The sequence below is a fragment of the Chenopodium quinoa genome, unplaced genomic scaffold (genome assembly GCF_001683475.1).
Source record: "Chenopodium quinoa cultivar QQ74 unplaced genomic scaffold, ASM168347v1, whole genome shotgun sequence".
Taxonomy (NCBI): domain Eukaryota; kingdom Viridiplantae; phylum Streptophyta; class Magnoliopsida; order Caryophyllales; family Amaranthaceae; genus Chenopodium; species Chenopodium quinoa.
Window position 1 is genome coordinate 4,034,875 of NW_018743919.1, and position 27,977 is coordinate 4,062,851.

Below are 27,977 nucleotides of genomic sequence, written 5' to 3' on the forward strand. Positions count from 1 at the left end.
AGGATTTTAAATTATTTTAAAAATAAAAAATTACTATATTTTCATATTAAAGATCTTATCCTAATATGTAATCAATGAAATATCATGTTTACAATTTTTTTTTTTTTGGAAAGATATCATATTATTGTCATATAACTAACAACAACGAATAAAATACAAAACAACAATAACTTAAGTCGCATTATAAATTACATTAAAAAAATTATATTTTTGTAATTGGCAATATCATTTAAATTAAATTATTATTTGTTTTTTGTTTTTTTTTGTCTGAAATTATTAAATTGTAAAATAAATCAAATAATTATAAAAAAATAAAAAAAAATAAAAAAAAAACTTCGAGTATATAGGAAAATATCTTTTCTTGAGATATATGTATAAGAAATCGTGCATCGCACGGGCTTTCATTTAGTTTCAATTACTTTAGGCTTAGAAAAGTGATTCTTATTAAAGTTGTGGTTGATAAAATCTTAACCTATTTATAAGGTGGATGAACTTATTGATGAAATTCACTCATTAAGAACAAGGCTTTGGTGGGGAATTTTGGACCAAGAAAGGAAGGTTTGTGGAAAAGTGAGATGATCATCAAGAATCAAGATATATAATGAATTTATCAAACCCTTTAGGCAAAGGAAGTATAGTTATGTTTAAGAGTAGTCTCTTCTTGAGAAAATTACAGTCAATTTTTACAAAAATATATGGTTTATGATGACTCTTAATATTATTGTACGGAATAGTATTTACACCACCAAAGCTCTTCTTTTAGATGGTTTGAAGTGGATAGTGGGACTTAATAATTGGGTAAACAATATAATTTTGAATGGTGCTCGGATGTTATGTGTATATTACGTATTTGAATATTGTAAATTAGTATTTCCTTCAAAACTATACTAATATTTTAAAGTGTATTTCTCTCACGATAACCTATATACAACTCCTTCCATCAATCAATGGTGAATTAATGTGGAAAAAATGTATTTCTTTAGAGTTTTTACAAGTTTAGTTGAATCAACATCCCATAATAAGCTTAACCAAGATGAGCAAGTTCATCCGCTTCTCTTTTGTGACTAGCTAAGTATGTAATTAAATGTTCATGTCTTCCAAACTCCCTCTCATCAATAATTTCCAAACTCAATTTGATGGATCAACCACTTCTTCCTCTATTGCAACAAGAGTAGTAATTCATAATGCCTTTAAGAAGTCATCATGGCTAAAGGCCTAAAGCCTTCTAAATGGATCATACTTCCCTTCTTATTACCAAAGCATGAGCTCAAGAAGAGATCATGTTTTTATAACAAAAGTTACAACTAACTCATACTTCAAATCTTACTAAATTTTTAGTAAAAATTTACAAATTTCTCATAATTATTAACCTCGATCCACAGTTATCTATTAAATTAAGTTATTTCATGGGACAATTGTACAAAGTAAAAACATAAATTGACATAAATCACACTGTCAGAATTGACCTTTAACTTTCTTTATCTTATTACTCGTATTTTTTAGGAGTATACCCTCCAAATGTAGGTATTGTATTCAAAATACAACTTTCCAAAAATTATTTTTTTTTAAAACAAAAAAAAAAAAAAAAAAAAAAAAAACAGCAGAAGCTTAAAAATTCACTTTAGTATATGAGAGAAAACTAACAAGCAGTCTCTCCGCAAACACCCAACAAATTTTTTCTCCTCTCTCGTCTCAGGTATACTTCCATCTTCTTCTTCTCCTTTTTTATCGCTGTATTTTCATGGTTTTTTTCGCCAATTTCCTTTTCATAAACCCTAATTACCTTTCCCCTTTTTCTCTCTCCTCGCCTTTTTCACTCTCTTGTATTTTTCACTTTTAAACTGCATTGCATTTTTGTTTTACTAACCCTAATTTCACTTACTTTTTTTGTATCTTGATTTTTAATTGATTGTTCTTCCTCTTCGTGTTTATATTAATCGGAATATTGTTGGGTTTGATGATTTCTTGTTATAGAGCTTTATTTGATGAATTTTTTGATTTTTTTTGTTTCTTGGTAAATTTAATTCTTTGATTTTTTGTATTCTGTGTGTTAATTGAATTGGGTTTGATTTGATGATCTACATGAAGAAAGAAGCAAAAAGAAGTAAACTTTAAATTATTCTGGTGAAGGTTTGAGGGTCTATATGTCCCTCAATCAATCAAGGTTTGATAAGAACGAGTCACAGTTTAGAAAACCAGGCGGTGGACGATCTGGTAGAGGCTCTGGTGGTCAGCAAAGGAATTTTCCTGGCGGTCGTGGAAGAGGTGGCGGAAGCGGCCCCACTACCACCACCGCCCCTCCGGTTTCGAACACTCAGAGGTATAATATTGCTGTTTTGAATTAGGGTTTGTTTAGAGTGTTGGGTTTTTTTTGTTAGGTCATGTTATTACTTTTGGTTACACTTGTGAGGAGCTGAAGAATTGATTAGGATTTGCCGATTTGGTGATTGTCGTAGCATATTAATGAAGACAACATACATGAGAGTGTGAGGTTAAAACAAAAAAGAGAGTGATTTTGGAAAGAGGTTGGAGAATAATTGATGATTGGATTTTTACTTAATTTGTGAGAATTGATTGATTGGAAACCTTCTTGAAGGGTGTTTTTATCATTTTTGTTATTATTTTTTGTGACACTTGTGAAAAACCGATGTATCGATTAGGATTTGGGTTGGTCATCGCATAGTTAGACTTGCGTGAGAGAATATCAAGGTAAAAGAATTAAAAAAAAAAGAGAGAGAAATAGAGATATTCAGAGGGAATGGAGATATATTGATGATTGGATTTTCTTTTGTTTTTGGGAATAAATGAATTGATAGCCACGTTAAATGGGTTTTGTTATTCATCGGAAATGCCACTGATTTTAGCTTTTGATTTTGTCTTGTGAGAAACTGATGGGTTGATTAGAATTTTTTTATTTTAACAGCACAATAAATGAATGTATACGAGAATATTCAAAGAATAAGGAGAATGGTTGTGTTGAGGGAATGGGATGATATGCTAATTTGTTTCTCTCTAATTTGTGAGAACTGATTCATTGAAGGGGTATTATGTTACTGAATTTTCTTTTTTCCTTCAATTATGATCAGTTACAAGAAGGTTAACCATGCTCAAGGCGGACAATCTAGAGGAAATTCTGGACCTGTGACCCCTGATTTTAATGCTGTTACCAGTTCACGTTATGCAGAAAATGGTGGCCATGTACAGTCCACATTACAAGGTGGGTTTATTTTCTTTGAGTGGTTGGGGGGGGGGGGAGAGAGGGGGAGGGGTCAATTTCCTTTCAGCAATTTGTTTGGTTTTAATAATTGTTATCCAATTCTGGGTAATATGGCTGTTTGTAAGATTAGTCCCTTGCTGTTTTCCTTGCTCGTGATTGTAAGATGTACCCATATTTATCGTTGTCATATAATATTGAACTAGTTATTTGGGAAGCCCTCTGCTTGTTTTCTGATAGTTGATGTAATCATCGAGGTATTTGGTGTTGTGGAATGATCATGTTTCTCTTGGTGCTTCAGCAGTGTCCAACACACCATCTCCAGCTGGAATCCCTAAGCCAAATGATGCATCATCTCATAAGATTAGTCGACCTATTCCAAAGGCTCCATCTTCACAATCATCCTCCATGAGCTCTGAAACTACCTTACCTTCCACACCTTCAAAGGGTATTTTCTTGTTGTTTGCTTCGTGTTTTGACTTTCGCTTTGTTTTTAGCTTTGTTACCTTGTATCTGACCTGATTCTTTGATTTCTGTTCTAAGAAATAATGCTTGACCTTTTTTTTTTTAATTAAAAAAACTTCATTTTTTAGGGGATGGAGCTAAGGGCTTTCCTCTGCAATTTGGATCCATAAGTCCAGGTTTCATGAATGGAATGCAGGTCTGTCAGTTATATTGCCTCAATAGCTGCATCTTTCTTATCATGGTTTGCATGTATTGTAACTTTTTTGGTATGTATACTCACTGCTGTGCCTGATGTTTTCTTTCCAGGTACCAGCTCGAACAAGCTCAGCTCCACCTAATTTGGATGAGCAAAAGCGTGATCAGGTTTGCTGCCTTCTTTTATTCCTCTTGTTCATTTCGAACATTATCATTAAATTAGTTGCTTTACAGCTGTTTATGCTGTTCCATCTTGAAACTCAGAAGATGTCCCCCTTTTTGTCTTGTATGGTTCAGTTAAAAGCTCAGCTAATTAAAAGTATGCTGTGAATCTGATGTCTAAGCTAATTTTAATTGATGGAATAATGTTTTAGTCCAAGATTAATTGTCATGATGATAGGTTAGTTTGAGCCAACAATGTGACAATTGAATCCAAATGGGGATAGTATCATAATCTTTTTGGTTTGATCTGGTTTTTACTTTAAGATCTTATAAGAAAAACTTAGATCGGGTTGGCTTCTACTCTTAATTGACCCTATCATTATTTTGGAAGGAAGCACTTTGGTACATGGAATAGATAGAGAGAGGTATTTTTCTACCCATTTTTGTTAAAGTAGTCTAAAAGTGTACCAATGTACCATGAACCATTCGTTAATACTGTGTTGTAGCTCACTACAAAGACATATTCTTTCAGACATATTCCTCTAAAGTGATTTACAGAGGTTTCATTTTGTTTAAAGGCTTGGTTGTTTTGTACAAATTTCATTTTGCTTACTTTTCCTATTGTGCTGTGCACCTGTATTTATTGATTACTACTTGTGGGCTTTGTTGCAGGCCCGTCGTGAAGCTTCAAAAGCTGTGCCAGCAATTCCATTACCATCTGCTCCTAAACAGGAGTTGCCAAAAAAGAAAGTTTCTACAACTGAGAATCTGATTGCTCAAGAAAGTAAAAGTAAGGTCAAAAGAGATGTCCATGTGGCATCTGCATCTCCACCATCACCGGCACACAAACCTTCTGTTCTTCCTGCAGCAGGTATATCTGTGCCATCACCGTTTCACCAGCAAACCGTTTCCATGCAGTTTGGTGGACCTAATCCACAAATTCAGTCCCAAGGTATGCTTACAAGTTCGCTTCAGTTGCCAATTCAGATGCCGTTACAGATGGGAAATCCCTCCCAAGTTCCTCCGCAAGTCTTTGTGCCTGGTCTCCAACATCCACTTATGCAAACTCAGGGAATCATGCATCATAACCAGAACTTGGGATATAATCCTCAGCTTGCACCGCAGCTTCCTCATCAACTAGGAAATATGGGAATCAATATGTCTGCTCCGTATAATCAACAGCAGGCTGGAAATTTTGGCAATACACGTAAGACAGTGAAGATAACACATCCTGATACACACGAGGAGTTGAGACTTGATAACAGTGGATCAACAGCACCAAGGGTGCATCAAAGTGGGTCTTCGCAGTCCCAACCTGTACCTCCGTATACAGGAGCGCATCCCATGGGCTACTATTCTAGCTCATACACAACAGGCCCCCCTTTTTTCTCAGCTCAAAGTTCACTTCCTTTGACAAGTGCTCAATTAAATGCTAGCTCCCAGGGTCCCAGGTTTAGCTATCCTGTTAGCCAAGCACAGCCAACTATGCCCTTCATGAACCAATCTGCGTCTAATACCTATTCAGTCAGCAGGGCTGGGGCTACCATCCATGGCGCTCCTGATTCTTCCAGTTTGGATCAGGTTCGGGAGGCTCATAATATTGCCCCTTCTGCACAATCAACATCGGTCCATGTGACTGTAAAGGCAGCTGGTGGGTCTGCTAGGGAGAAGGCCATTAACTCCTCTGCTGTTGAAAGACCAGAGCTCTCTAAAGTATTGAATCCCGCTGTGGAGCCTAGTGTTGCTAGGAAGGATTCAGAAATAAATGTGGACAATTCCGCTTTTCAGCCAAACTCTAGTACTGCTCATCCAAAACACTCTGCTACCATGACAGCTTCAGTTGCCACTGAGTCGTCAAGTTTAGTAGAAGTTTCTGCTATTTCTGATACAATTCATAGAGAATCAGCAGCTATAGCTCCTCCTGTGAATGGCGTCAAGAGGGAAACTTCAAGTAAGTCCGTGCCTATCAAGGATATTGAGAAGAATCCAGGCAAGCAAGAGCACCCTGAATCATCACAACAGGTTATACCCTTTTTTTGCATGTTGAGGTATTTTAAGACAATTTCTTTTGGCAGTATGATTAATTTGTCTTTTTTTTTTTGTTTTTTTTTTTTGTTTTTTTTATCTGTAGGTTGATGGAAAGTCTGAATCCAGAGTGAGTCAGGATCTAGTTGATTCTTCTGAGGTTGTGATCTCTGAATCTGCAGAACCTAGATCCACTCAAACTGCATCAGACTCTAAGTTGGCTATATTAGAAGCTGGTCAGTCATCACCAAGTGATGTCCATGGTGATGGTATTGGTACTGAAGCCCCATCTCATTCATCAGAAAGTTATGAAAACCAGGATATTGCTTCTAAAGATCAGGCTACAAATAAAGATGACCTTCCTTCACAAGAAAAAGCTGTGAAAGAATCATCAGATGCCAAAGAAAGAGGAGAAAATGAACTAGACATACTACAGTCAGATAGTTCTTTGAAGGGCTCAGATATTGCCAAAGATATAGATCGAGACGAGCAATTGATGAATGCTGCTGATGTAAAGGGTGTTATGGAAACTTCTCAAAGAGAGGTTGAATCTGCTGAATCTTGTGTTCAAGTCGATAATTTGATGGAAATTCGCTCGTGTAAGAATGATTCATCTATTATTTCTGATGGATGTGGCCTCTCAGAAGCAAACACTTTGTCAGTCTCAACAGATGGTGTCAGTTGCAAAGGCGACGATGTCTCCAAATCTGGTATGTCCGACAATGAGGCAACTTCTGTTTCGGCAGATCTCTTAGACACACATTTAGGGCATGAAGAAATCATGGAGAACTCAAGGCCTAATTCTTCATCAGGTACCACGTCAGGATCAAATAAGGGAAAAAATAAAGGGAAGAAAAAGTGGAAAGAACTGCTTCAGAAAGCAGATGCTCTTGGGACATCTTCTGATTTGTACATGGCCTATAAGGGTCCAGAGGAGAAGAAAGAATCTAGTGTTGCTACAGAACTTGCTGCTGATGATAAGTCGAAGGAGGTATCTGGTGATGTCAGACCAGAAGAGAGTTCTGAGAAGAACAAGGAGGAGCAGATTAAAGCCGAGCTTGATGATTGGGAAGATGCAGCTGAAATTGCTACACCAAAGTTGGAATCCTCAATAAAGGGTGGTCATGGAGGCTCAGTTCATGATGAAGATGGAGTTACAGCTAAAAAGTATTCCAGAGATTTCCTTCTAACATTTTCAGCTCAGTGTACTAACCTCCCAGAACGGTTTGAAATTACTTCTGATTTAGAAGCTTTGATGTCTGAAAATACTAGTGCTTCTCGTAGTGATCGTGAACACCCTAGTGCCGGGAGAACCATAGATAGGCCAGCTGCAGCTGCAGCTGCACGACCTGATCGCCGTGTTAGTGGGACATTGGATGCTGATAGGTGGAATAAACAGCCTGGTCCGTTTCCTTCAGTTCGAGATCCAGGGATGGATCTTGCATATGGAAGCAATATAATGGGATTTCGTGGTGGTCCCGGCCCTAATTATGGTGTGCTCAGGAACCCACGGGCACAAGGACCTGTTCCACATGTTGGTGGGATTTTGTCTGGCCCAATGCATTCTATGGGTTTTCTGGGAATGCAGAGAAATAACTCTGATGCTGACCGTTGGCAACGAGCTACAAACTTCAATAAAGGTCTGATGCCCGCTCCTCAGGGTCCTTCCCAGATTATGCACAAAGCTGAGAGAAAGTATGAGATAGGTAAAATATCTGATGAAGAGGAGGCAAAACAGAGGAAGTTGAAGGGTATTTTGAATAAGCTGACTCCTCAGAACTTTGAGAAATTGTTTGAGCAAGTTAAAGAAGTTAATATTGACAATTCTGTGACTCTGGCTGGAGTAATCTCTCAGATCTTTGACAAGGCTTTGACAGAGCCAACATTTTGTGAAATGTATGCGAACTTCTGCCAGCATCTTGCCTCTGAGCTCCCAGAATTAAGTGTAGACAATCAGAAAATCACCTTCAGGCGTTTGTTGCTGAACAAGTGCCAAGAAGAATTCGAGAGAGGAGAAAGAGAGGAACAAGAAGCTAATAAGGCTGATAATGAGGGTGAGGATGAACCTAAACAATCCGAAGCAGTTAGAGAAGAAATGAGATTGAAAGCACGTAGACGCATGTTGGGGAATATTAGATTGATTGGTGAGTTGTACAAGAAGAGGATGTTAACTGAAAGAATAATGCACGAGTGTATAAAGAAGTTGTTAGGTCAATATCAAAACCCTGATGAAGAAAACATTGAGGCATTGTGCAAGTTGATGAGCACAATTGGGGAGATGATTGATCATCCCAAAGCCAAGGAGCATATGGATGCTTACTTTGACATTATGGGTCAGTTATCCAACAATACGAGGTTATCTTCTAGAGTGAGGTTCATGTTGAGGGATGCTATTGACCTTAGAAAGAACAAATGGCAACAGAGAAGGAAGGTTGAGGGTCCTAAGAAGATTGATGAAGTGCATCGTGATGCTGCTCAAGAAAGGCAAGTACAAACCAGTCGTTTAAATCGTGGCCCTAGCATGAATTCTGGGATGAGAAGGGGCCAACCTATGGATTTTGGTCCTCGAGCACCTATGATATCGTCTCCTATTGGGCAGGGTGGTGGTTTCAGAGGTATGCCCTCTCAGCTTCGTGGGTTTGGTGGACAGGATTCCCGGATTGATGAAAGGAACATTTTTGAAAGCCGTGGTACACCTTCAGTGCCTTTGCCTCAGAGGCTATCAAGTGATGAGACAATTACCCTGGGACCCCAAGGTGGTCTTGCTAGGGGAATGGCATATAGAGGGCAACCATCTATGTCTAATTCTCCCCTGTTAGACAATACCCCATCCTATGTGGATTCAAGAAGAATGATAGGTGGTTTGAATGGTTACAGTAATGTGCCAGACCGTGGAGCATTTAGCTCAAGGGAAGATCAACTTGTGAGGAATCCATCTGATAGATTTGTTGCTCCAGTTGCTTATGATCAATCTAGTAGCCAAGAGCATAACACAAATAGGGATGCCAGATATCCCGATCAAAATTTAGACAGGGCTAGGCCATTAACACCTACTGTGGCACGGGTTGCGCCAGCTCTAAATGTTTCTCCAGAAACAGTATGGCCCGAGGAGCGTTTACGGGAGATGTCAATTTCAGCAATAAGGGAATATTACAGGTAAAGCTTGCTTGCATTTTTTTTTGATGGTCTCATTAAATTTCTATGTTTTATTGGGGCATCAGATTGAAGTGATATCCTCACTTCAAAATTGATTCATTAAATTTCTATGTTTTATTGGGGCATCACATTGAAGTGATTTCCCCACTCCAAAAATTGATCGTATCACTCCCCTCGTGCATACGCTCACAATAGGAGTGCCAAAATCTTTTTTGGTACGGGACTATTAGCATAGATTTGTAATATCTAACTGCAGACTCCCATTAATATCTGGAATCTATCATTTGAGTCCAATATTCGAAGTCTGTGTGATGCTATGTTTATATTTCAGTAATCTTGCTGGTGTGCATATCTGTTTGTCACAGGGCTTTGATGCTTAGTGTTGTAGGATGCTTCAAGTCTTAAACTAGCATCTGCTTGTGCATTGTAGTGGCATTCTCTTTGGGTGTGTATAACTGTACAAGTGAAGCAGTTAGTTAAATATGTCTTGTACTTCATATATGCTACTACTTCAATACCAATTTACTTGCCCTACTCTCCGAATTAGGGTGTACCGATTTACTTGCCCCATTTTCTGATTTAGGGTGTATCAATTTACTTGCCTCATTTTCCTATTTGGGGTGTGCCAATTTACTTGCCCCACTTCCTTATTAAGGAATTTCCTCCTTTTTTGGTAAGCTGGATCGCACATGCACCCTCCCATTTTCTTCTCAATATATATATATATATTAATTAGAAGCTTCATTTCACGCTAAATTATTTTTCTAAACATCAATTACACTAGATTAGTTGACGTAGACTCGTAAAGGGAGGAAAGTTTTGTAATATACTATGTAGAAAACATTGGACATCATCTTGTAGTGAACTTATTGTTAAAAAGTGCTTTTTGCCACAAATCCACCTTTACTATATAATTTGGTTGCTGCAATGCCACATATTGACTTTGTTGTTTGCCAATTTAGCTTTTGTTGTTGAGGAAACTGTAAGACCTGTTAGGTTGTTTTTGTTTACTCAAAGGTTTTGCTAGCAGTCATGTCAGAATTTGTGGCTGCTTTAGAGTTTAGACATCTCTGATGGTTTGATGAATTGAGCCGTGCAATTTTTGACAGAATCAGAAAGAGGAATATGTAGCCATTAGGAACATTTTCTTGTATAACTTATCACTCAGAGATTCAAAGGGCTAATCCTATTTTTTAATTTAATTTTATTTTTTTTCTGGTGAAGAATTTGCTGCTAAATTAAAAATCAGATGACATGACTCACATGGGTTTTTAAGTATGAAACATAGGCTTTTTCAATGGGTACAAGTGAGGGAAATATAGTTTTGACTAATTGTGCCATGTGAATACCTTGCCATTTTATTGTTTTCTTTGGTTTTATATTACCTTCATTGTACAGGGCTGGGAGTGAGAGTGTCATATTATTGTTATACCCAGAATCATTCTTGATTGATAATATATTTCCTGAAGGCATGCTGTGTGAGGCTATTGGAACCCCTCCCATAATAGGCCAACAGCTAAGCGAAATAAAGGAAATTATATTATAATTGTGATTTACTCGTACTCTCTCATAGCAATGCTTTCATCCTCAATCACCCTAGAAACCCTACCATGCAGCCTTTTTTTTTTTTTTTTTTTAATCTCATTGGTTTTCTTTTGCCTACCTTGATGGTATCGTCACATTTTTTTTTAATAATTTATTATGTATTAATAATTTTATCTGATGCTGCTATCAACTCTTTAGTAAGGGACGTGATACTCACCATTTGATTTAGTCCCTTATCGGTCTAGATCCTCTTCTGCCTCAGGCTCCAGAATTTCTCTCTGGAGTCAATTTGGAGTATTGGATCACGTGATTTAAAATTTGTCCTTGATAGACTTGTTTTTGGACAATAGCAACCACCACCTCCCAGTTATCTAATTGTTGTGGTAGCATAGAGTTATATGCCCTCTCCTAGGATTTTTTACTTATTATATTGATTCCTCGCATATGCATGGCACTAGTGTGTTGGTTGGATTGACAGTCAAAAGTACTTCGTCAGTCTTCATTTTTTGGAATCTCTTTCTTTCATCTCATGAGCAGTAGTTGTATGTAAAAAGGTGAATTTGGCTTGTATAATCCTCATTCACTAATAGTCACAGCTTTGTGGATGGGCTTAGTAATCATATTTTTCTGTTAGAAGTCATTCAGCCCCTTGTATTAGATAAGACTGGAATGGGACACTTTGATGACTAGACTTTTCTCCTAGACAATTTGGTGAATTTCTATGATGAATACTGAGTATAAAAGTAGTTTGATGCACAATGACCTTGATAGATTTACACTACATTTGTTTTAAAAAGATCTTAACAGTTACTGTTTGCACACAAAGTGTAAGACAATAGGATAAGGGGTTTAGTAAGAGGAGTGTGAGAAGGTGGGTAGTGTTAGAAGGTGGATAAAGTTTTTGAGAGTGAGTCGAAAGGTGAAAATACTGTGGGGTAGGTGCGTAAGATGGCAAAATGTGTGTGCCAAGAATAGAATAAAGTGAAATTGTTAAGTACTTTGTGAAACAGAAGAATACGAAAAGTATTGAGATCATTCTTAATAGAGGTACTTAGTGAATGTATGTGATGAAATTTATTGCAAATATTATTATTAGATTGCTTTAGGCAAAGATGACTTGCGTCTTTGCTTCTTTGAATATGAAATAATGGAGGGATTTGCTTTCAGTGCGAACGATGAGAAGGAAGTTGCACTATGCATCAAAGACTTGAATGCTCCAAGTTTTTATCCTACAGTCATTTCTGCTTGGGTCACTGACTCCTTTGAAAGAAAAGACTTGGAGCGGGACATGCTGTCACGACTGCTTGTCAACCTTACAAGACCTCGGGAAGGCATTTTTAGCCCTGGGCAGCTTGTTGAAGGGTAAGAGTTTCTTTGTGGCAATTTTTAGTTAGAGTTCTGTATTAATAATAGTTATTGTACTTGTATGTTTTGAACCATCTTTTTGTTTTTATTTCCCAGGTTCAAATCTGTATTGACTACCTTGGAGGATACAGTTACTGATGCCCCTAAAGCGCCAGAGTTTCTTGGCCGGATATTTGCCAGTGTAGTAATAGAAAACTTGGTACCTTTAAAAGATGTTGGTCGATTAATACAAGAGGGTGGGGAGGAACCAGGCTGTCTACGAGAATCAGGGTTGGCAGCTGAAATTCTAGGAAGTGTCCTGGATAAGATCAAATCTGAGCAAGGAGAAACTGTACTGAAAGATATTCGAGCTGGCTCCAATCTGCGGTTAGAAGATTTTCGACCCCCAGAGCCAATTAGATCCCGTAAATTAGAGATGTTTATGTAGGGGATGTTGATGATTATTGTATGTGCTTACAAATTTCTTGGACCGCTATCATTCAAGGTACAAGCATGACAAGGAGTTTAGTGGAAAGGATTTTTTTTTTCCAACTATTTATGAGCGGAATGAGATAAATGTGGCAATTTTTAATTGCATTAATCTGCAACATCACAATATTATTCCTTTGATCGGCTGAGTTGCAAATGTGAATTTTTTGTTGAGCATCACATAATCAGTAATTAGCCCAACTCTTTTCCAAAATCTTCAGGATTTCTTTTGAGCAACCGGTGGTAGTATCTTTAAAGCTTCCCCCCCCCCCCCCCCCCCCCCCCCCCCCCCCCCCCCCCCCTATGATAGAGGTCACAAATTAAACTTTTGCTGAAACGCCTGAATGTACTAAACTTGCAGTGTAACAAACAGATCAACCCGACTTTCATGTTGACATTGCTTCTGCAGATTCAGCTTCCCAAATTGATCTCATAAAAACCATTACCTAGGTAGTACGGGGTAATTATAAGACTTATGACTGTGTCGAGCTATGCAAAGAAGAGAGAGTACTTTGGTTAGGATTTACATGTGATATCTCGGGCATTATCAATCTCTTAGGCTTTTTTTGGTTCAATATTAGTAAAGGAAAGGAAGGGAAGGGAAAAGAAAGAAAGAGAAGAGAAAGGAAAGAAATTATATTATCCAATGTTTGGTTTGATATTAGTAAAAGAAGGGAATTGAGAGGAATCTATTGTTTGATATGATGTTAGTAAAGGAAAGAAAGGGAAGGGAAAATTAATTTTAAGTTTAATAGATTTAATTTTTTTTCTTTTCTCCCAAATTCCTCCAATTTTGGGATGAAAGGAAATGGAAGATTCTGTAAAGGGAGTTTTCCTTCCATTTTCCTTCATTTCCTATCAAATCCCATTTAATTTTTAAAACTGGTTTATATTTTTAAAACCAAACATAGGAATTTATATTTTTCCTTTCATTTCTTTTCTTTTCCTCCCAATTCCTCCCAACCAAAAAGGGCCATAGGTTGACCATCAACTTGTTTTTAGGATTTAGGATGGCAACTTGGCAAGAGTAAGCAACTATATACCAGGGAATACTCCATAACAATGTGCAAATACTTAGGAATTAGGAGCATTAAGGATTTGTCTTCAACTTGTTTTAGATACTTACTATTTATTCCATAACAAATTCAGATTAGATCGGATTTACTTATTGCTAAATATCGTTAATTGCGTGTTAAAAAAATTTATGAAAATTACATATTTGAAAAGTTCATAATGAGACGAATCTAACAAAATCCATTTTGATAATGTTTTATTTTTTTATTATTTTTTTTTATATAATATAGATTAGTATTAAAATGCGGTCAAAGATTAGTCAAATTATTAAATCAGATCAAACCAGACCAGATAATATAAATTCAGATCATACCAAATTAGACCTTATTACAATCAGACCAGATCTCTTTGTTTCAGGTGAAGAGAACAATCTCTAAATCTAACCGTGTATATATGTAATATGGTGCATGTACTCGTAGGCAACGAACTATGTTTATAATGTTTAGGGTTCTAAGGATACACTAGAGGTCTGACAGAGCGAGTATAATCATAGTGCGTTTTTTTATATATGGAACTTACATAATTCAAAAAAAAATTTATTAGGCAACAAAGGCAGTACGAAACTTCTCTACCCATTAAATTGCTGAAAGTAAGTAAACGGTAGTCTATTATATCATTCATGTTACAGCATTAAGTTATACTTCCTCCGTTCTAATAATATTGCAACAACTGGACTTTACACTATTCATCATGTTTATTTGACCATATATTATGATTTATACGTAAAGTAAAATATAGTCATGTGGGGTCTTGTTAGATACGTCTCGTAAAATACTTTCACAATATCAACTTTTTATAATTTTTACTCTTAAATAATTATAGATATTTAGCATATAAAATGTGTCTTAAAATGCTTAATTTCATCCTTGTTGTAATATTTGTAGAACAGAAGAAGTACCTCTTTAGAGAATGGTTAATTTATTCTTAAATGCCATTTTCATTGGGGTTTCATGGAACATGCTTTATCATTTCATATAAGTTTATGTGATATCAAAATTGGTTTAAGGCACAAGAAAAAAAAAAACAATGAAAAAAAAAATCATATTCATGTAAAAAGTTTTGCAACCAAAAATTTCACTAAAACATATAAGAACCTATTACAATTAATAAGATTCTGGCCCAATTCACAAACACATCAAAACTAATACGAAATACAAAGGTGGTATTAGTCACTAAAGCACAAACAATCCTACAATTATATAAGCAGCGTACGACGATTTTTTTTTTTTTTTTTTCATGTCCCTTTTGCATGATCCGAATTCAGAAAGGTATAAGCTTAGCTTCACAACACGATCATCAACAACTTAACAATGCTCACTGTTTTGCCTATCTCCGCGAAAACTATGCCTCAAAGTCGATCTTTTCGTTGCCATTTTTGTGTCTTGTCTCCATTGGCTTTGTAATTATCTTCCATCAATTGATCTTTAATCAAATTGGCTACATTCTTTCCGTGTGGGGTATTCTCGAAAGTATCCAAATCTTGCAACAATTTCTTGTAAAGTTTTTTCGTACAAGAAAGTGTCATGCTTCTACAATAAAAAAAAAAAAAAATAAAAAAAAAAATAAAAAAATAAAAAAATGAAACTTTTAACAATAAATTTATGAATTACTTCACTATGACAAAAATATGCTATTACTTCTAATAATGCATAATTTTTTTTACCTTTGTCTCTTTGAGTAGTCTCTGGATGACATAATTTCCAAACTTAATTTGTACAATAATCATAAGATTCTTACTCTTCAGAAGCTCCTCTGCTACATAACTTCGAAAAGGACAACCGCAACATTTCTCCACCAAATAGCTACCACTCTTGTTTATACACAATATCTCATATATAGGCCTTAGTTCCCTAGCAATTATTTCATTACATAATGTATAATTCATCATTATTACATGATGTAAAACGTAGTTCCTGTAAATCATAATCATGAAAACAATGTATAGTTAGAATCATTGTATGAAAAAATGAATATATATTATATAGAAGCATTAAGTCGAAGTCTTTGTACCATGTTAAAAGTTAGAATCATTGTATGCAAAAATGAATATATATTATATAGAGCATTATGATTGGTAAATTACCCGTGCTCATTTAGTGCCAAAAATGCTGCGTTGTTGGCGATCATCATGAGGAGACGTTCCTTGAGAGAAGGGGCATAGATTATCCTCACAATCTCGCCTTGATGTGTATAGGACGGCATGGGGTAGAAATCCATATAATCGATGCAAAGTTGTAACGAAATGCATCCATACTTGGTGGTAGCTATATCCCACCAATGTTTTACCACTTCTTCATATAGAGTCTGGCAAAACTCACATATTTAATCATTCATAAACCATTGTACTAATATGTATGTAGGTAACATTAATGATTAGCTTACCTCGTTCTTAAATTTGTCCAATGAAACAAAGCATCCATGAACAATATGTCTTCCAAATTGGTCACTCATCAAGCTCACAACACTAGGAGCAAAAGTCCTAGGAAACAGACTAACACCAGGTAGTTTCCTCGCAACATGGATCAACTTCTTAATCACCGGAAAACTGTTGAATATAAACAAAAACATCAGTCTTGACCTCAACTTGCTTCTGAAAGATACCTAATAAGAACTTATGATCCGAATCCATAAAACCAAGGTCGTACAAATAAATCATTTCTGTAAGAATACACAACTATGCAATTACTCATGAAAGAGCTTAACAACTTACGCGACAGGGTGACAGGAAGCACGGACAAGGTCCTCATCAGGATATTCTGCAATCTTATCAAGTATACCAGTGATCACACTTTTAGGACAGTCTTCTAGGAGATGCAGAAATTCAGAAGAACGTCCTTTATCCATCATTACGACGTAAGGATCACTTAAGAAATCTCCGAGTAAGATCGTTGGTCTATTATAACATCTCGATTCAATAAAATCATTCCATAGTCTGTTTGCTGCGCTAGAATATAGACCAGGATATTGTATAATTGAATTCCGATAATTCAATTCACTGTTGTTACTGCTACTGCTAGCACCTGCATACTGACGATTGTAGTCTAAATTCATAATGTTATTGCCAATTACAGGTTGATCATTGCTTATTTTGTACTGATTAGACAGAGAATATTCCCCTGTTTCAAAGAATTTCCAGAAAAAATGTTTCATTTAATCAATTTGTATACTGAATTCTTGTAAATTAAACAAGAGACATTTAATAAAACCCCAATAATTAAATCCAAGAACCAGAATACTAATTTTTTTTTTAATAATTCGATCGATTTTTTTCAAAGTTATGTGTGATGCAATGCAGACTACAAATTTCAGAAATTTCAGGGTAAATGTAACCAATATAGAGATTTTAGGGTAAATTTAAAATTAATTGAACCAGCATATTAAAGTTTAAGGCTATTTACAATTCTACCTTAATACCTTATAAATAGTTAGTCAGTCGAATTCTTGTTATATTAGTTTCAATATGTATTCTTGTTATAGATGAATCCTAACATCATTCTTCAATATAAGAAACCATTAAGCACGTAATTAAATTACAAGAAAAACTTTAGAAAAAATCAATACCTTCATAATTGTTGGACGACAAGCTTAAATTTTGCATTAGTGAATTCAAGTTAGCAGTATGATCAAGATTTCCATTAATAATTTCTTGAATCATTGTAGTCCTTGGAGACATTGATCTTCTTTAACTTTCAACAATTATTATAAAAAAAGTGAAGAAATTAGCGTTAAATTCTTGTAAAAAAAGCTGGTAATTATATAATTTTTGGAGGGAAGGTATTTTGGTTTTCCTTATTCTACTATAAGTCTACTCTTTTTATATTAAATAAAAGTAGGGTTTTGAACATAGTTGGAGTAGAATCTGTTTCCAAAATTACATCTAATAATCAACGGTTAATAATAAAGGTACTTTTGATTAATTTAGGTTATTAATTCATCATGTTAAATATGATATTATGAATTTATGATAAGTTTATCCCAAAAAGTTGTTACAGTACAAAATTTACTTATAAATAAAATAAATAAATAATTAAAAAGGTTAGAACCACAAAATCGATCCACTTCAATATCCGAAACTCAAAGTGTTTAAGCCTACCTCAAACTCCTAAAACTTTCATGCAATCAAAAAAGGAATTTTTGTTTGGATTTTTTTGTAAAATAAATCTTTCAATCAAATTGTAGTCAATTTTTATTATTTTATTTTAGATTAATGAAAGAAATTACAAAAATTATCTCCTAATGGTGATGATGTCGCAACATATAATTAAAGATTAGTTTCTTATGGTTCGCAAACTTGCATGTTTCAATGAAACTTCATTTTATTGTTTCTCTTGCAAACTGTAAGACAAGGATTTCGTAAAACAGATTTGTGGTTTCTTTAGGCAGAAGAATTTGATGAAAGGACTGAAACTCATGATGCTTTTGATAACCAATGTAGTCTCAGTAGCTCAAGGAAACCAATCTGTTGAAACTTTCATGCTATAAAGCCTATAATCGATCCCTTAAGAACCATTTCATATCAGCTGGCACGCACCCATGATGAACTATGGACTATGTGCAACGCGTGTAAATCAAGTGAAATAAAGAGTTTGAGCAACATTGAGTACAAAATTGCAAAACAGATGTTCTTTACATTGCCAAAATTGTATGATACACAGTGAATGAACTCACGCTACATTTGCAACACTCCTGCATAACTAGGCTGCAGCTCCTATCCTTAGTAATAAGAATCTGTCCATCCCCTGTGCCTAGTTCTATGAATATGAAAGAATTCTACTTCACAGTAATCTTTACTGCTCGAGCCAGGCGTTTGACATGAGTTAGTCTCAATCTCTTAGTGTTTACTACACCTGAAACAGTCAAATGAGCACATAAATATGGACATAGGTAGATTAGGTTCTCATAAAAAGCAGATTTAACAGAACATAAAAAAGAGTAACTCACAGCTTGTAAGAAGTCCCTCATTATGCTGTTGACCATTACCATGTAATCTTCTAGCCAGATGCCTTATGTCACTTACACGTAGCCTTCTCGGGTTCTTCCTTATATTCTGAGCTCCTCCTAAACATAGCAAAAGAAATTTCTTAAGAACACATTATTTAATTCACAAAGAATGATACTCCTTTAAGCAGTACATGAGATAAACTGCTAAACCTTGAGTAGTTTCAGAGCTAGTTGGCAGCTCATTAAGTATAGGTAAACTGGCAGAATGGTGGTCAATCAATTCAAGCTCAGATGCATTACTCCTTATGCTAGTATCTGTTTGCTGAGAGCTTAACATTTTGGCATTCTGAGCCCTCAATCTCCTGAGCTGATAATTTCTACGGCGTCTAGCAAGATGCCTATCCCTTTGCTCTTGGGTCATGTTCTGTCTTCTTATCCTGTCTCTAAGACGGCGCCTTTCCCTTTCCTTTTCCCTCTGCATCGCGTGTGCATCCAATCTTTCTGCTTGCTGCTTAGAAGCCATTCCCCTTTAAAACTGTGAACACCCCCAGAAAGTCAAACTCAAACCAATGTCATACATAAAAATGTTTCAAAGAATGACTATCTCAACAACAGCACGTTTTAAGTAAATTTGTCGTACATCAAATCAACAAATGACTCATTTGAACTTGATGAGCAAAAAGTATGCAGGGACTTCCTTTTAGGAGCAACAAAATGTCACAAGAAATGAGTAATTTATTGGAAAACATAGATGATATATTTTTGCCAAATAGTGGTATGCGTTCATGAAAAAAGATATAGGTACAAACTTGATAATAATGTGACATTGTGGAGTAAATTTATAATCATTTACTGAATGTTCCTTAAACTGAGGTAAATTAAAATCACAAAAAGATGTAATCTTGTTTTTGGAGTAAAACAAACTCATTAGCCTACTTACGAAATCATGTCATTTTATCTTAGCCGAATGTACATGAATTATGACTACGTGACTTATGACACGCATCCATGCCTTGTGCTCATATGTGCACCAATACTCGATCAAGAGGGCACTTACAGCCAAAAATCAACAATCACCAAGAAAACCTCTCCACAAGAATCGACAATTCAACAATCCAATACAACATTTATTTGTTGAATAAAAAACAAATTATAACATTCCCATGTGAGATTAAATGTATATCTAAGCCAAAGCGTTTCAAGACTCATTGAACACATGAACATCAAAAAAATAAATAAATGATTCGTAAAATTTTAAACCTGATTATAAAAAACAAATATTGATATACACAAAATTCCAAAGATTAAGGATGGACTTGCCTTGTGATATTGGGAAATGAAGAACAAAATCAAAATGGAAAAGGAGTCGAATTTTGGCTATTTCTGACTGAGAGATGTTTCATTGCACCCCAATAAAAAAATAGAGGAGTTGATTGGCATACTATCTGTTACAAGTGTATATATCTCCTGTAAATTGATGTGGATTATAGGCGTAAATCCAATCCATATTAATTTGGATTTGGGTTTCATGACATTGCAATCCTATGAACATGGGTTATAATGTAGGTTTTCAAGATGGAGGTCTAGAGGTAATTATGGCTGGGCTAGGATTTGGCCAAATATTATCTTGGGTTGGGACTTTTAGATTGGATCGGTTTGTTGGTCCAAAAGTGACTAGGAGGCCTAATATGAAATTTCTCTCTTAATGACAAAAAAAAAATCATCTTTTTTTTGATTCAAAAGAGTTTAGCCAGTAACCAAAGAAAAGAGAGCAACATGGAAAAAAGCAAACACAAAAACTAAAGAACCAAAAAAGCAAAGAAGCTAAACTACGGAGGAATTAGGCGTGGGAGAGCCACCCCCCTAGCATCCTCCTCTAAGATACAGAGCAAATCGTATTAAAGAAGACAACATAATGTTTACTTTTTGGTTGGCCTCTTTTTTATGATCTACTCCGATGATTTATTTTCAAAAAAGCTCAATTTGAATCTCATAAATCTGTATATCATTTAGGATATCAACATTGTAGTTGATAATCAATTATATATGTAGCACAAACGACTTAGTTTGTAGAAAAGGGGAAGTCCAAATCTCAACCAATCTTAGATTCATTAGCACCATAACATTTAAGGTTTTGAAAACAAGAAAATTTCATCTCGTAAAGTTTTTGTGCTATTATGATTCTAGATATGAATTAGAGGAAGTGATTTGAGTTGCCTGGAACCTTCACAATCAATGCGTAAGTGTCACTGATGATTGATCCAATGTCATTATCAACAAAAACCTAATTAAAACGTAAAAGTTATAACTTATCAAGTAAACTTTATTGGTGAAATTATTGTTGGAAATTAAGATAAAGTTTATTAGACATTTAGACTAGTCAACTTTATAAAAGTCACAAGGACCTTAGGTGACATAAGACATTAGACTGAAAATGACACTTATATTTATATGTGTCCTAGAAACTAATTTGCTAGTAAGTTCTCTCGGTTCTCTCATATCCATATTACTTAAATAACAAATCACATTAACATGATTTTTAAATATAAAATAGATAGGAAAAAAAAAAAAAAAGTATGTCAGAAGCTGATAAGTAGACATCTATACTATTATTAAAATTCAAAGGGATTACATGTGATTGTCACGTGTCACCTCTTCCTTAGTAAAGGTGACGACGACTTATGAATTGAAACAAACCTCTATCTTATTATTAAAACTATGTATTTCATTTAGTAAAAAAGATAGAAATATCATCTAAATTCTGTTACAAAGTCAATGTTTTTACAAGATTCAACAATTACAATTAAAGTGGATATTTCATACACGGTACAATCTTCAAAAAAAAAAAAAAAAAAAAAAAAAAAAAAAAAAAAAAAAAAATTACGGTTGTTCAATGACCTTCAAGTTTGTTACAAGGACACAATCTCAACTCTATCTTTCAAATCCAAAAAAATAAAACTCTTTACTCAAATTAAGAATTCGGGATAACGCCTGAACCCATCACTAGCTTAGTTTCCTAAAAATTAGCAAGGACTATCTTATACCTAAAGAGTAGGTGAAATAATGGAGATTTTACATTATTTCTGGACGGTTACAAGTGATTCTTAATGCCATTTAGTAAAATTTATGTTTTAGTTCTAGACTTCTAGGTTCTTGCATATTTCCCAACCAAAAGTTGAAGAAACCACTACAAGTCTACAATAGTCAAATAGCCACAAGAATCACTATTTTGTGTGGGAGAAGAAGTATGTATATGTAGCTATCAGCCTATCAGTTCACAACTTCAAAGAGCATAACCAAGAATTTGTTTTTGAGTTAAAAAAGGATATGATTGTTTTCACATGTTACAATTAAATTAAAAAAATAATATCATTTGCCGTCCAACGTGTTGCACAACCCCCCTAAAGCCATAACATCTGGAGGTCCAATTTGAATCCTTGTAGTGTGGTCCATATCCCAGATTAGCCAGATATGCCATTTGTTATTACTCCCTCCGTATTATGCAAGTGGAGATTGCTAGGAAATTATAAATTACTCTGTATAGAATATATTAATGAAGTGATAATTTATTAAAAAGTAAGAGATGTGAGAAAAGAAAAATAATACGTATTTCAAAAGTAAGAGTGGAGATCATGTGAGGAGAGCAATATATATATATCCAAGAAAGGAAGTGACACACTTTGAAAAAACGGTTGAAAGAGAAAAGCGATGGACTTAAAAAAAATGAGAGAGTACATAGAGTGTTAGGTACCACGTACCACCCTAACATTTCAACCAACTACAATAGATGACATTCATATTAATATCGTGCACCTTTCATTTCTTATTTATTTGCCCTAAATTCCATTTTAGATTGTCTCTTAAAAATTGTCTTGTTTTCTTATAATATGGTAACACGTCTCACCAATTATCCTTAAAAGTGAAAACGATAACTAAACCCACATTCACGTGTAATTTTATATCGAAAAGTCTTAATAAAAAACACATTTTGTTTATGGAGCAAACAAGGAGGGATGGAGAGAATACTCCATGTGCATTAATTCATTTCCCCATTGACTCTAACCCTCACATTAAATGGTCAAATGAGAAAGATACAATAAGATGGAGATAGTTATTGTGGTAGACTGGTAGTATTATTAGTCTACCTAATTGTATGAACTCTATACCAACCCATTGTTGGCAAAGTGGTAAGAAAAATCTCCAGGTTAGAGATTTGAACCCTATTAGTAGTACTTAAAGAGTGGAAATTCCCCTACTTTTCTCTTGCTGTCAAAGTGTACAACCTACTAGCTCAAGCCGAGTTGACTTGTGAGAGATTTTAAAATAATAAGACAATTCTTCTTACCTATAAAAAAAAAGTATATACCCTATGATGTGTGCATGCCACACGTGCACGTGTGGCTAGCTTGCGCATAACATGGGACAAGCACGTCACACAAGTTACCGTGCGCTAGCGAATGTCCTGCACACGCCAGCTAAAATGCACAAAGCTATATGGGATGTTTCAAGAGTGGACGACTAAGTAGTCCAGTTCAGAATATAGCCGCATGTCTTCACATCTATGATCTGTAGCATTATAAATCATTGGACAGTCAAGTTCAAAGAAATTGAAAAGGAGATTTAATTATCAAATTTAAATGTGCAATCATTATAAAAGCTTGTTTTGTTTGTGTTGAACTCCATTATATTCAGCTGAAAATACAAGGTGCAACCAAAGATGTACCCATAGATTTCAATAGCCACACATTATACAACTACTAGTCGTAGCATTAATTTCTACAAAACTAAACTTCAACTATGAATGGAAAATGAAACTATGGCCCCAACCCCAATTGTTTATCTAACATGTTTTCAGTAAATCACATACTGGTGCTGCACAAACAAAACCAAAGCTGTTAATTGTTACCCTACTGATAAACTGCAAGTAGGCACCAGAACTCTTATTCCAATTCCCACGAATGTAGCAAAATTTTGAGCAGGACATGGAGAGAACGGAACTTTACAAGACCTCCAAGCCATTTGTTTGATCAAGTGATTCGGCATTAGTATTCCTCACCTCCATGCAGAAGAGGATGACAAAATGCGGTTCTTCCAACCCAGAAATAGTGCTCCATGCCACTCTTGCAACCTATAATTACCATGGAACTCCTTCAGCAAACCCCTGACTCCATCAATCACTGTGTAACTCAAGGGCAATTGAGTAAAACCTGCCATGCTCAACCTTGCCCTCCATTTGCCAAAAGGCTCATGCCTTTCTACCCTTTCTGCGTCCTCGCAAGCTATCATGTTAACAATATCACGTGCAAGACAATGCATCTCTGCATTTATCCTCTTCTTGTCATCCCTAGCAAGAGCCACATCTACTGACTCGTACATTGCCGTGTAGTAATCCAAAGTCTCAGCAAATCGATTGAGGAAGGGAGAAGTGTTTGTGTTTGACTCTTGCTCGACTACAGTGACTATTCGGGGTGACAATTCCTTAACTAGCCTCAACAAGCGGTCGCGATGGTTTGCAGTGCTCACACTCTCATCTGGCATGTGGTGTAGCATGTAGGGAAAATTCACTGTCAACGCCTCCCCAGGGCGAATGCTTAGATTCTCCCTTTTTACTTGGCAACCTGACATTGCTGCCGCATGGAATTCAAAGGGCACGTTGCATTTTTTAGCCTCCATCAGAAGTCTCTTTTCTACAAGTTCCAGCCCTGCTCCCCGGGCATAAGCTGATTGGGAGTCATCGACTCCAGTGATACGAACAAGTGGGGGCCCACCAGGCCGGTTACCAAGAGACTGGATTAACGATATCCACTGTGTCCCCATCCCAATTTGGAAATCAATGATGTGGATACTCCGCTCGTGCCCCACAGCTTCTTGGATGATGAGATTCGAGGACATGTATGCAAATTTAAAATAAGGGCAAACCTGATACAAAATGTGCATATAGGTGAGAAGCTCAGAACTTGTTGGTTGCTCACACCTTAGCTTCTTGTAGATAGTATAACCCGAGGATTCCAGCCTTGCTCTCAGCCCTTCAAGCATGTATGCAGCCAAACGTTGCATTGGTGTGCCACATACTGACACCATTTTCCCTAAAGCATCCATCAAGGTTTCTGCAGTTGACACATCCTTCTCTGAGACAGCTTGTGCACATAAATACAGTACCTGTTTGAGATCCATCTTAGGGAGCATCTCCATCAGTTGGTTTGATGAGGATCCATGATTACCCCCGTGACTCAAAGAGCAATAGTGTCCATCTGCCGAGCGAGGAGAATCAGGCCCCATCAGAGAGCGCTCCAGTTCTCTAAGCTGGTTCCTTAGTTCAGTATTGTCATCCACCACAGAGGAGTTACTCATTGGGGAACCATAAGTGTTATCGGATGATTGAGGAGGGTCTGAGATGTATGACTGAGAACCTTGTGGAGAAAACTGGCTTCTGTTCGATGAGGTGCTCACACCAGATGGTGAGTCATAGATGTTATAAAGGCCAGCATTTTGACCAGAGTCTAATGTGATATACTCTTCATTGAAGTTTTGGAAAGATATCTGGTTTCCCTGAGTAGGGTTATTAGGGTACATGTTATTGTCGAACACTTGATAATGGGATGAGCAATAAGGTGTTATATCAGGGGCATGCTGGTAAAGGAATCCATGTACTCCACTCGTAGCGCAGTTATGCTGAGATGTTTGCATCTAGTATTGTACTATCTGACCTTATAAAAGATAATACAGGGAAGATAAAGACTAATAGCCTTTTGTTTGAAACTAGAAGTTCAGTGAGAAATAGAGAATATGATATGTTATTTCTTACACTAGAGCAAGAGCAAAATGGTTACCTGCAGAGATTTAAAGAAACAATAAGAATTCAAGCCAAATCAAAATTTTAAAACCACATCATACAATTAACATGAAGACTTTGACACAGCTATTGAACGTTCAACTGGACAATAATTATTATAAAAGAAGGTAAATAGATTGAAGACGGACACCAATTACTCCAACTAAATTCACAGGATCAGCAATATCCGGGTTTCACAGTATGGATTTTTGCATTAAAAATAAATCTAAACCAATATCAGGTAATTTTTGCTATTTAATTACCATCACAGATCCAAACAGGAAGCTGCACCTTAAAAGGGAACTGCAGGTCTCAAATCGAATTGAAGATATTGAAGTATGAAGACCTAAGAAAGTTTATAGACTTCAATTGTCATCTCAATCTAGGACATCTCTTGATTGCTTGCAACATAATGTGACTTTAAAGTTTAAGCAATTGGCATTAGTCTAACTCAGTGGAACATGAACAAAATGCTTATCACTGGAGTCATGGATGTTGACGCTGAGATAATTCAGATAAACAGGCTACATTGACATTCAACATGACCATCTAACTCCGAACATCACAGTAATCAGGTAGTAGCAACTCCAAATCTACACACAACACGATCTTGATAGGGCAGCGTGCCCCAATGTTCATCATCCTAAGTTTATCAAGTAGCATCAAGATATAATTAATTATAAGGTAGCAGCAGAATCTAATGTAGCTAGCTGTTAAAGTCCCTCATTTTCTACATCTTCAATTCCCTGTTCGGGCAGTAACCAGTAAAAAGGACATGAATCTGAGTTACAAATAACAATCTGTAATAAACTTCCATCAGGTTAACCAGAACCAACAGAACCAGGACTGTTTGACTAAAACAAGAAATAAGCACAAAACAGTCACCAAAGGTTGTTAAAAGTAAGGATACACGCATTACTCGATAGAAAACCAATACATCTCCGGATGTATAATGCAGGACAAACTGCCTAAACGAATGGACAACTCGGAAAGGAAAGGCCAATTGAATAGAAGTACTATGGAACACAATAACATAGCAATGAATTCAAGATCTAATCTTTTCTATAACAAAGATTATAGCTTCATAGACCGCTTAAAATGATCACAAAGACTAAAACCTTAACACTACTACCATCATGATCTCTAAATCTTGCTACTATAGTAAGGCCTATATTTCCAGTTTTCCACCCTACTCGGCTCAATTAAATGTGTATGAAACCACAAAAACATCAATCTACTCTAATCATCAGAATTCCTGGTTATCTTAATTTGATTTTGTTTTCCGAAAATACATACACCCTTAATTAAGCTTATACTAATAGTTACAAAAGGTAATAATCCGCGTAAAAGTATAGCCAGAGTCCATAAATTCATCAAATGAAGGCTATGAAGCAGTGAAAAGGCATGAATTAAGATTAAAAAAAAAAAAAAAGCCACTTTTTAATCCAAAAGAAAGAAAAAAGAAAAGGGTAACTCAAACTCCCAAATATCATCAAAGTTCATGCACCAAACATCAATAATAAAAGCTAATTAATGTTTATTAATTATCTATATTATATTATGTACCTCAAGATTCAATATTTCAATACTTATCATCAATTAATTCAAATTTCTGGATTATTTTGATTAATTCCCACATAAAACAATCTTTCAATTCAATTTCCAAATCCTTATTAACTCAAAACTACTAATCACCAAATAAGAAATCAAAAATACAAAAGATACAAGAAAGTTTCAAACTTTAAGCAACCAATTCAACAAGTTGAACAACCAACGAGTAAATTTCAAACAATTCCAACAACCAAATACAAACAAAATTGCTAACATAAACTTCTAATTCATCACAAGTAAAATGAAAAACTGCTAACATAAAATTTCAATACATCAAAGAAATGAATTTAGGGAAGTGGGAAATTAAAGAAAGAAAGAAAGATTTGAGTAAGTGGGTCAACAAAATACATACCTTGTTTAATAATTTCCCAGAATAATCTGAAATTTGTATAAGTTGAAAAATGCAGATTTTGAAGATTTGGGAAAAATATTAGGAGAGAGAAAATGTTAAAAAGTTTGAGTCCAAGAAAATAAATTTGGGGAAGTTGATAACTTGGTTCAACCCACCACTTTTATAATCACAATCTTAAATTTGAGACAAAGTATGGTTGGAAAAACGCCCTTGATTTGTGATTTATTTACGGATTATACCCTTGTATTTATCACTAGTGGTGGCCATTGAGTGACTAAAGTGGGCCCATATTTGTGATGAAAAAACAAAAAGAAAATAGAACAAATATTACGTCACTCTTATCTTTTGCTCTTCTTTTGTCATCTCCGCGTTCTTTTTATATTTTAAGGGCCATAACAAAATTAAGGGATTAATATTATGATTATTCTTTGATCTTTGATTTTGTATTTGGTAATGTAATATTTTTTGTGATAAAAGAGGAAAAAAGAGTGACAATATGTGCAAATAGGAAAATGTTGCAATATTTGTGACATTTTTTAAATAATTATTGTTCTAATATTTATGAAATCCGG

At 35.4% G+C, this 27,977-nt stretch overlaps 3 protein-coding genes across 4 annotated transcripts; 1 reads left to right on the plus strand and 2 right to left on the minus strand.

Moving 5' to 3' along the window:
- Window positions 1–1,578: 1,578 nt before the first annotated feature.
- On the plus strand, window positions 1,579–12,772 carry LOC110687468 (eukaryotic translation initiation factor 4G-like). Of its 2 annotated transcripts, none has more exons than XM_021864123.1 (10): window positions 1,579–1,696; window positions 2,089–2,320; window positions 3,087–3,217; window positions 3,516–3,662; window positions 3,808–3,875; window positions 3,986–4,042; window positions 4,709–6,058; window positions 6,168–9,217; window positions 11,930–12,124; window positions 12,224–12,772. In XM_021864123.1, exons 2-10 carry the CDS (start codon window positions 2,145–2,147, stop codon window positions 12,552–12,554), a joined length of 5,505 nt encoding a protein of 1,834 aa, XP_021719815.1. In that variant the 5' UTR covers window positions 1,579–1,696; window positions 2,089–2,144; the 3' UTR covers window positions 12,555–12,772. The 2 variants fall into 2 exon arrangements, with proteins under 2 accessions (XP_021719815.1, XP_021719816.1); XM_021864124.1 differs by having other exon boundaries at window positions 3,519–3,662.
- Window positions 12,773–18,439: 5,667 nt separating this feature from the next.
- On the minus strand, window positions 18,440–19,133 carry LOC110687547. The gene is made up of 3 exons (XM_021864206.1): window positions 18,821–19,133; window positions 18,611–18,727; window positions 18,440–18,516 (listed from the first exon to the last, which is right to left on the minus strand). The coding sequence occupies exons 1-3, from the start codon at window positions 19,131–19,133 to the stop codon at window positions 18,440–18,442; spliced, it is 507 nt and encodes a 168-aa protein (XP_021719898.1).
- Window positions 19,134–23,258: 4,125 nt separating this feature from the next.
- Window positions 23,259–27,558, minus strand: LOC110687469 (scarecrow-like protein 13). The gene is made up of 2 exons (XM_021864125.1): window positions 27,406–27,558; window positions 23,259–25,440 (listed from the first exon to the last, which is right to left on the minus strand). Exon 2 carries the CDS (start codon window positions 25,295–25,297, stop codon window positions 23,663–23,665), a length of 1,635 nt encoding a protein of 544 aa, XP_021719817.1. The 5' UTR covers window positions 25,298–25,440; window positions 27,406–27,558; the 3' UTR covers window positions 23,259–23,662.
- Between the last annotated feature and the right edge of the window lie 419 nt (window positions 27,559–27,977).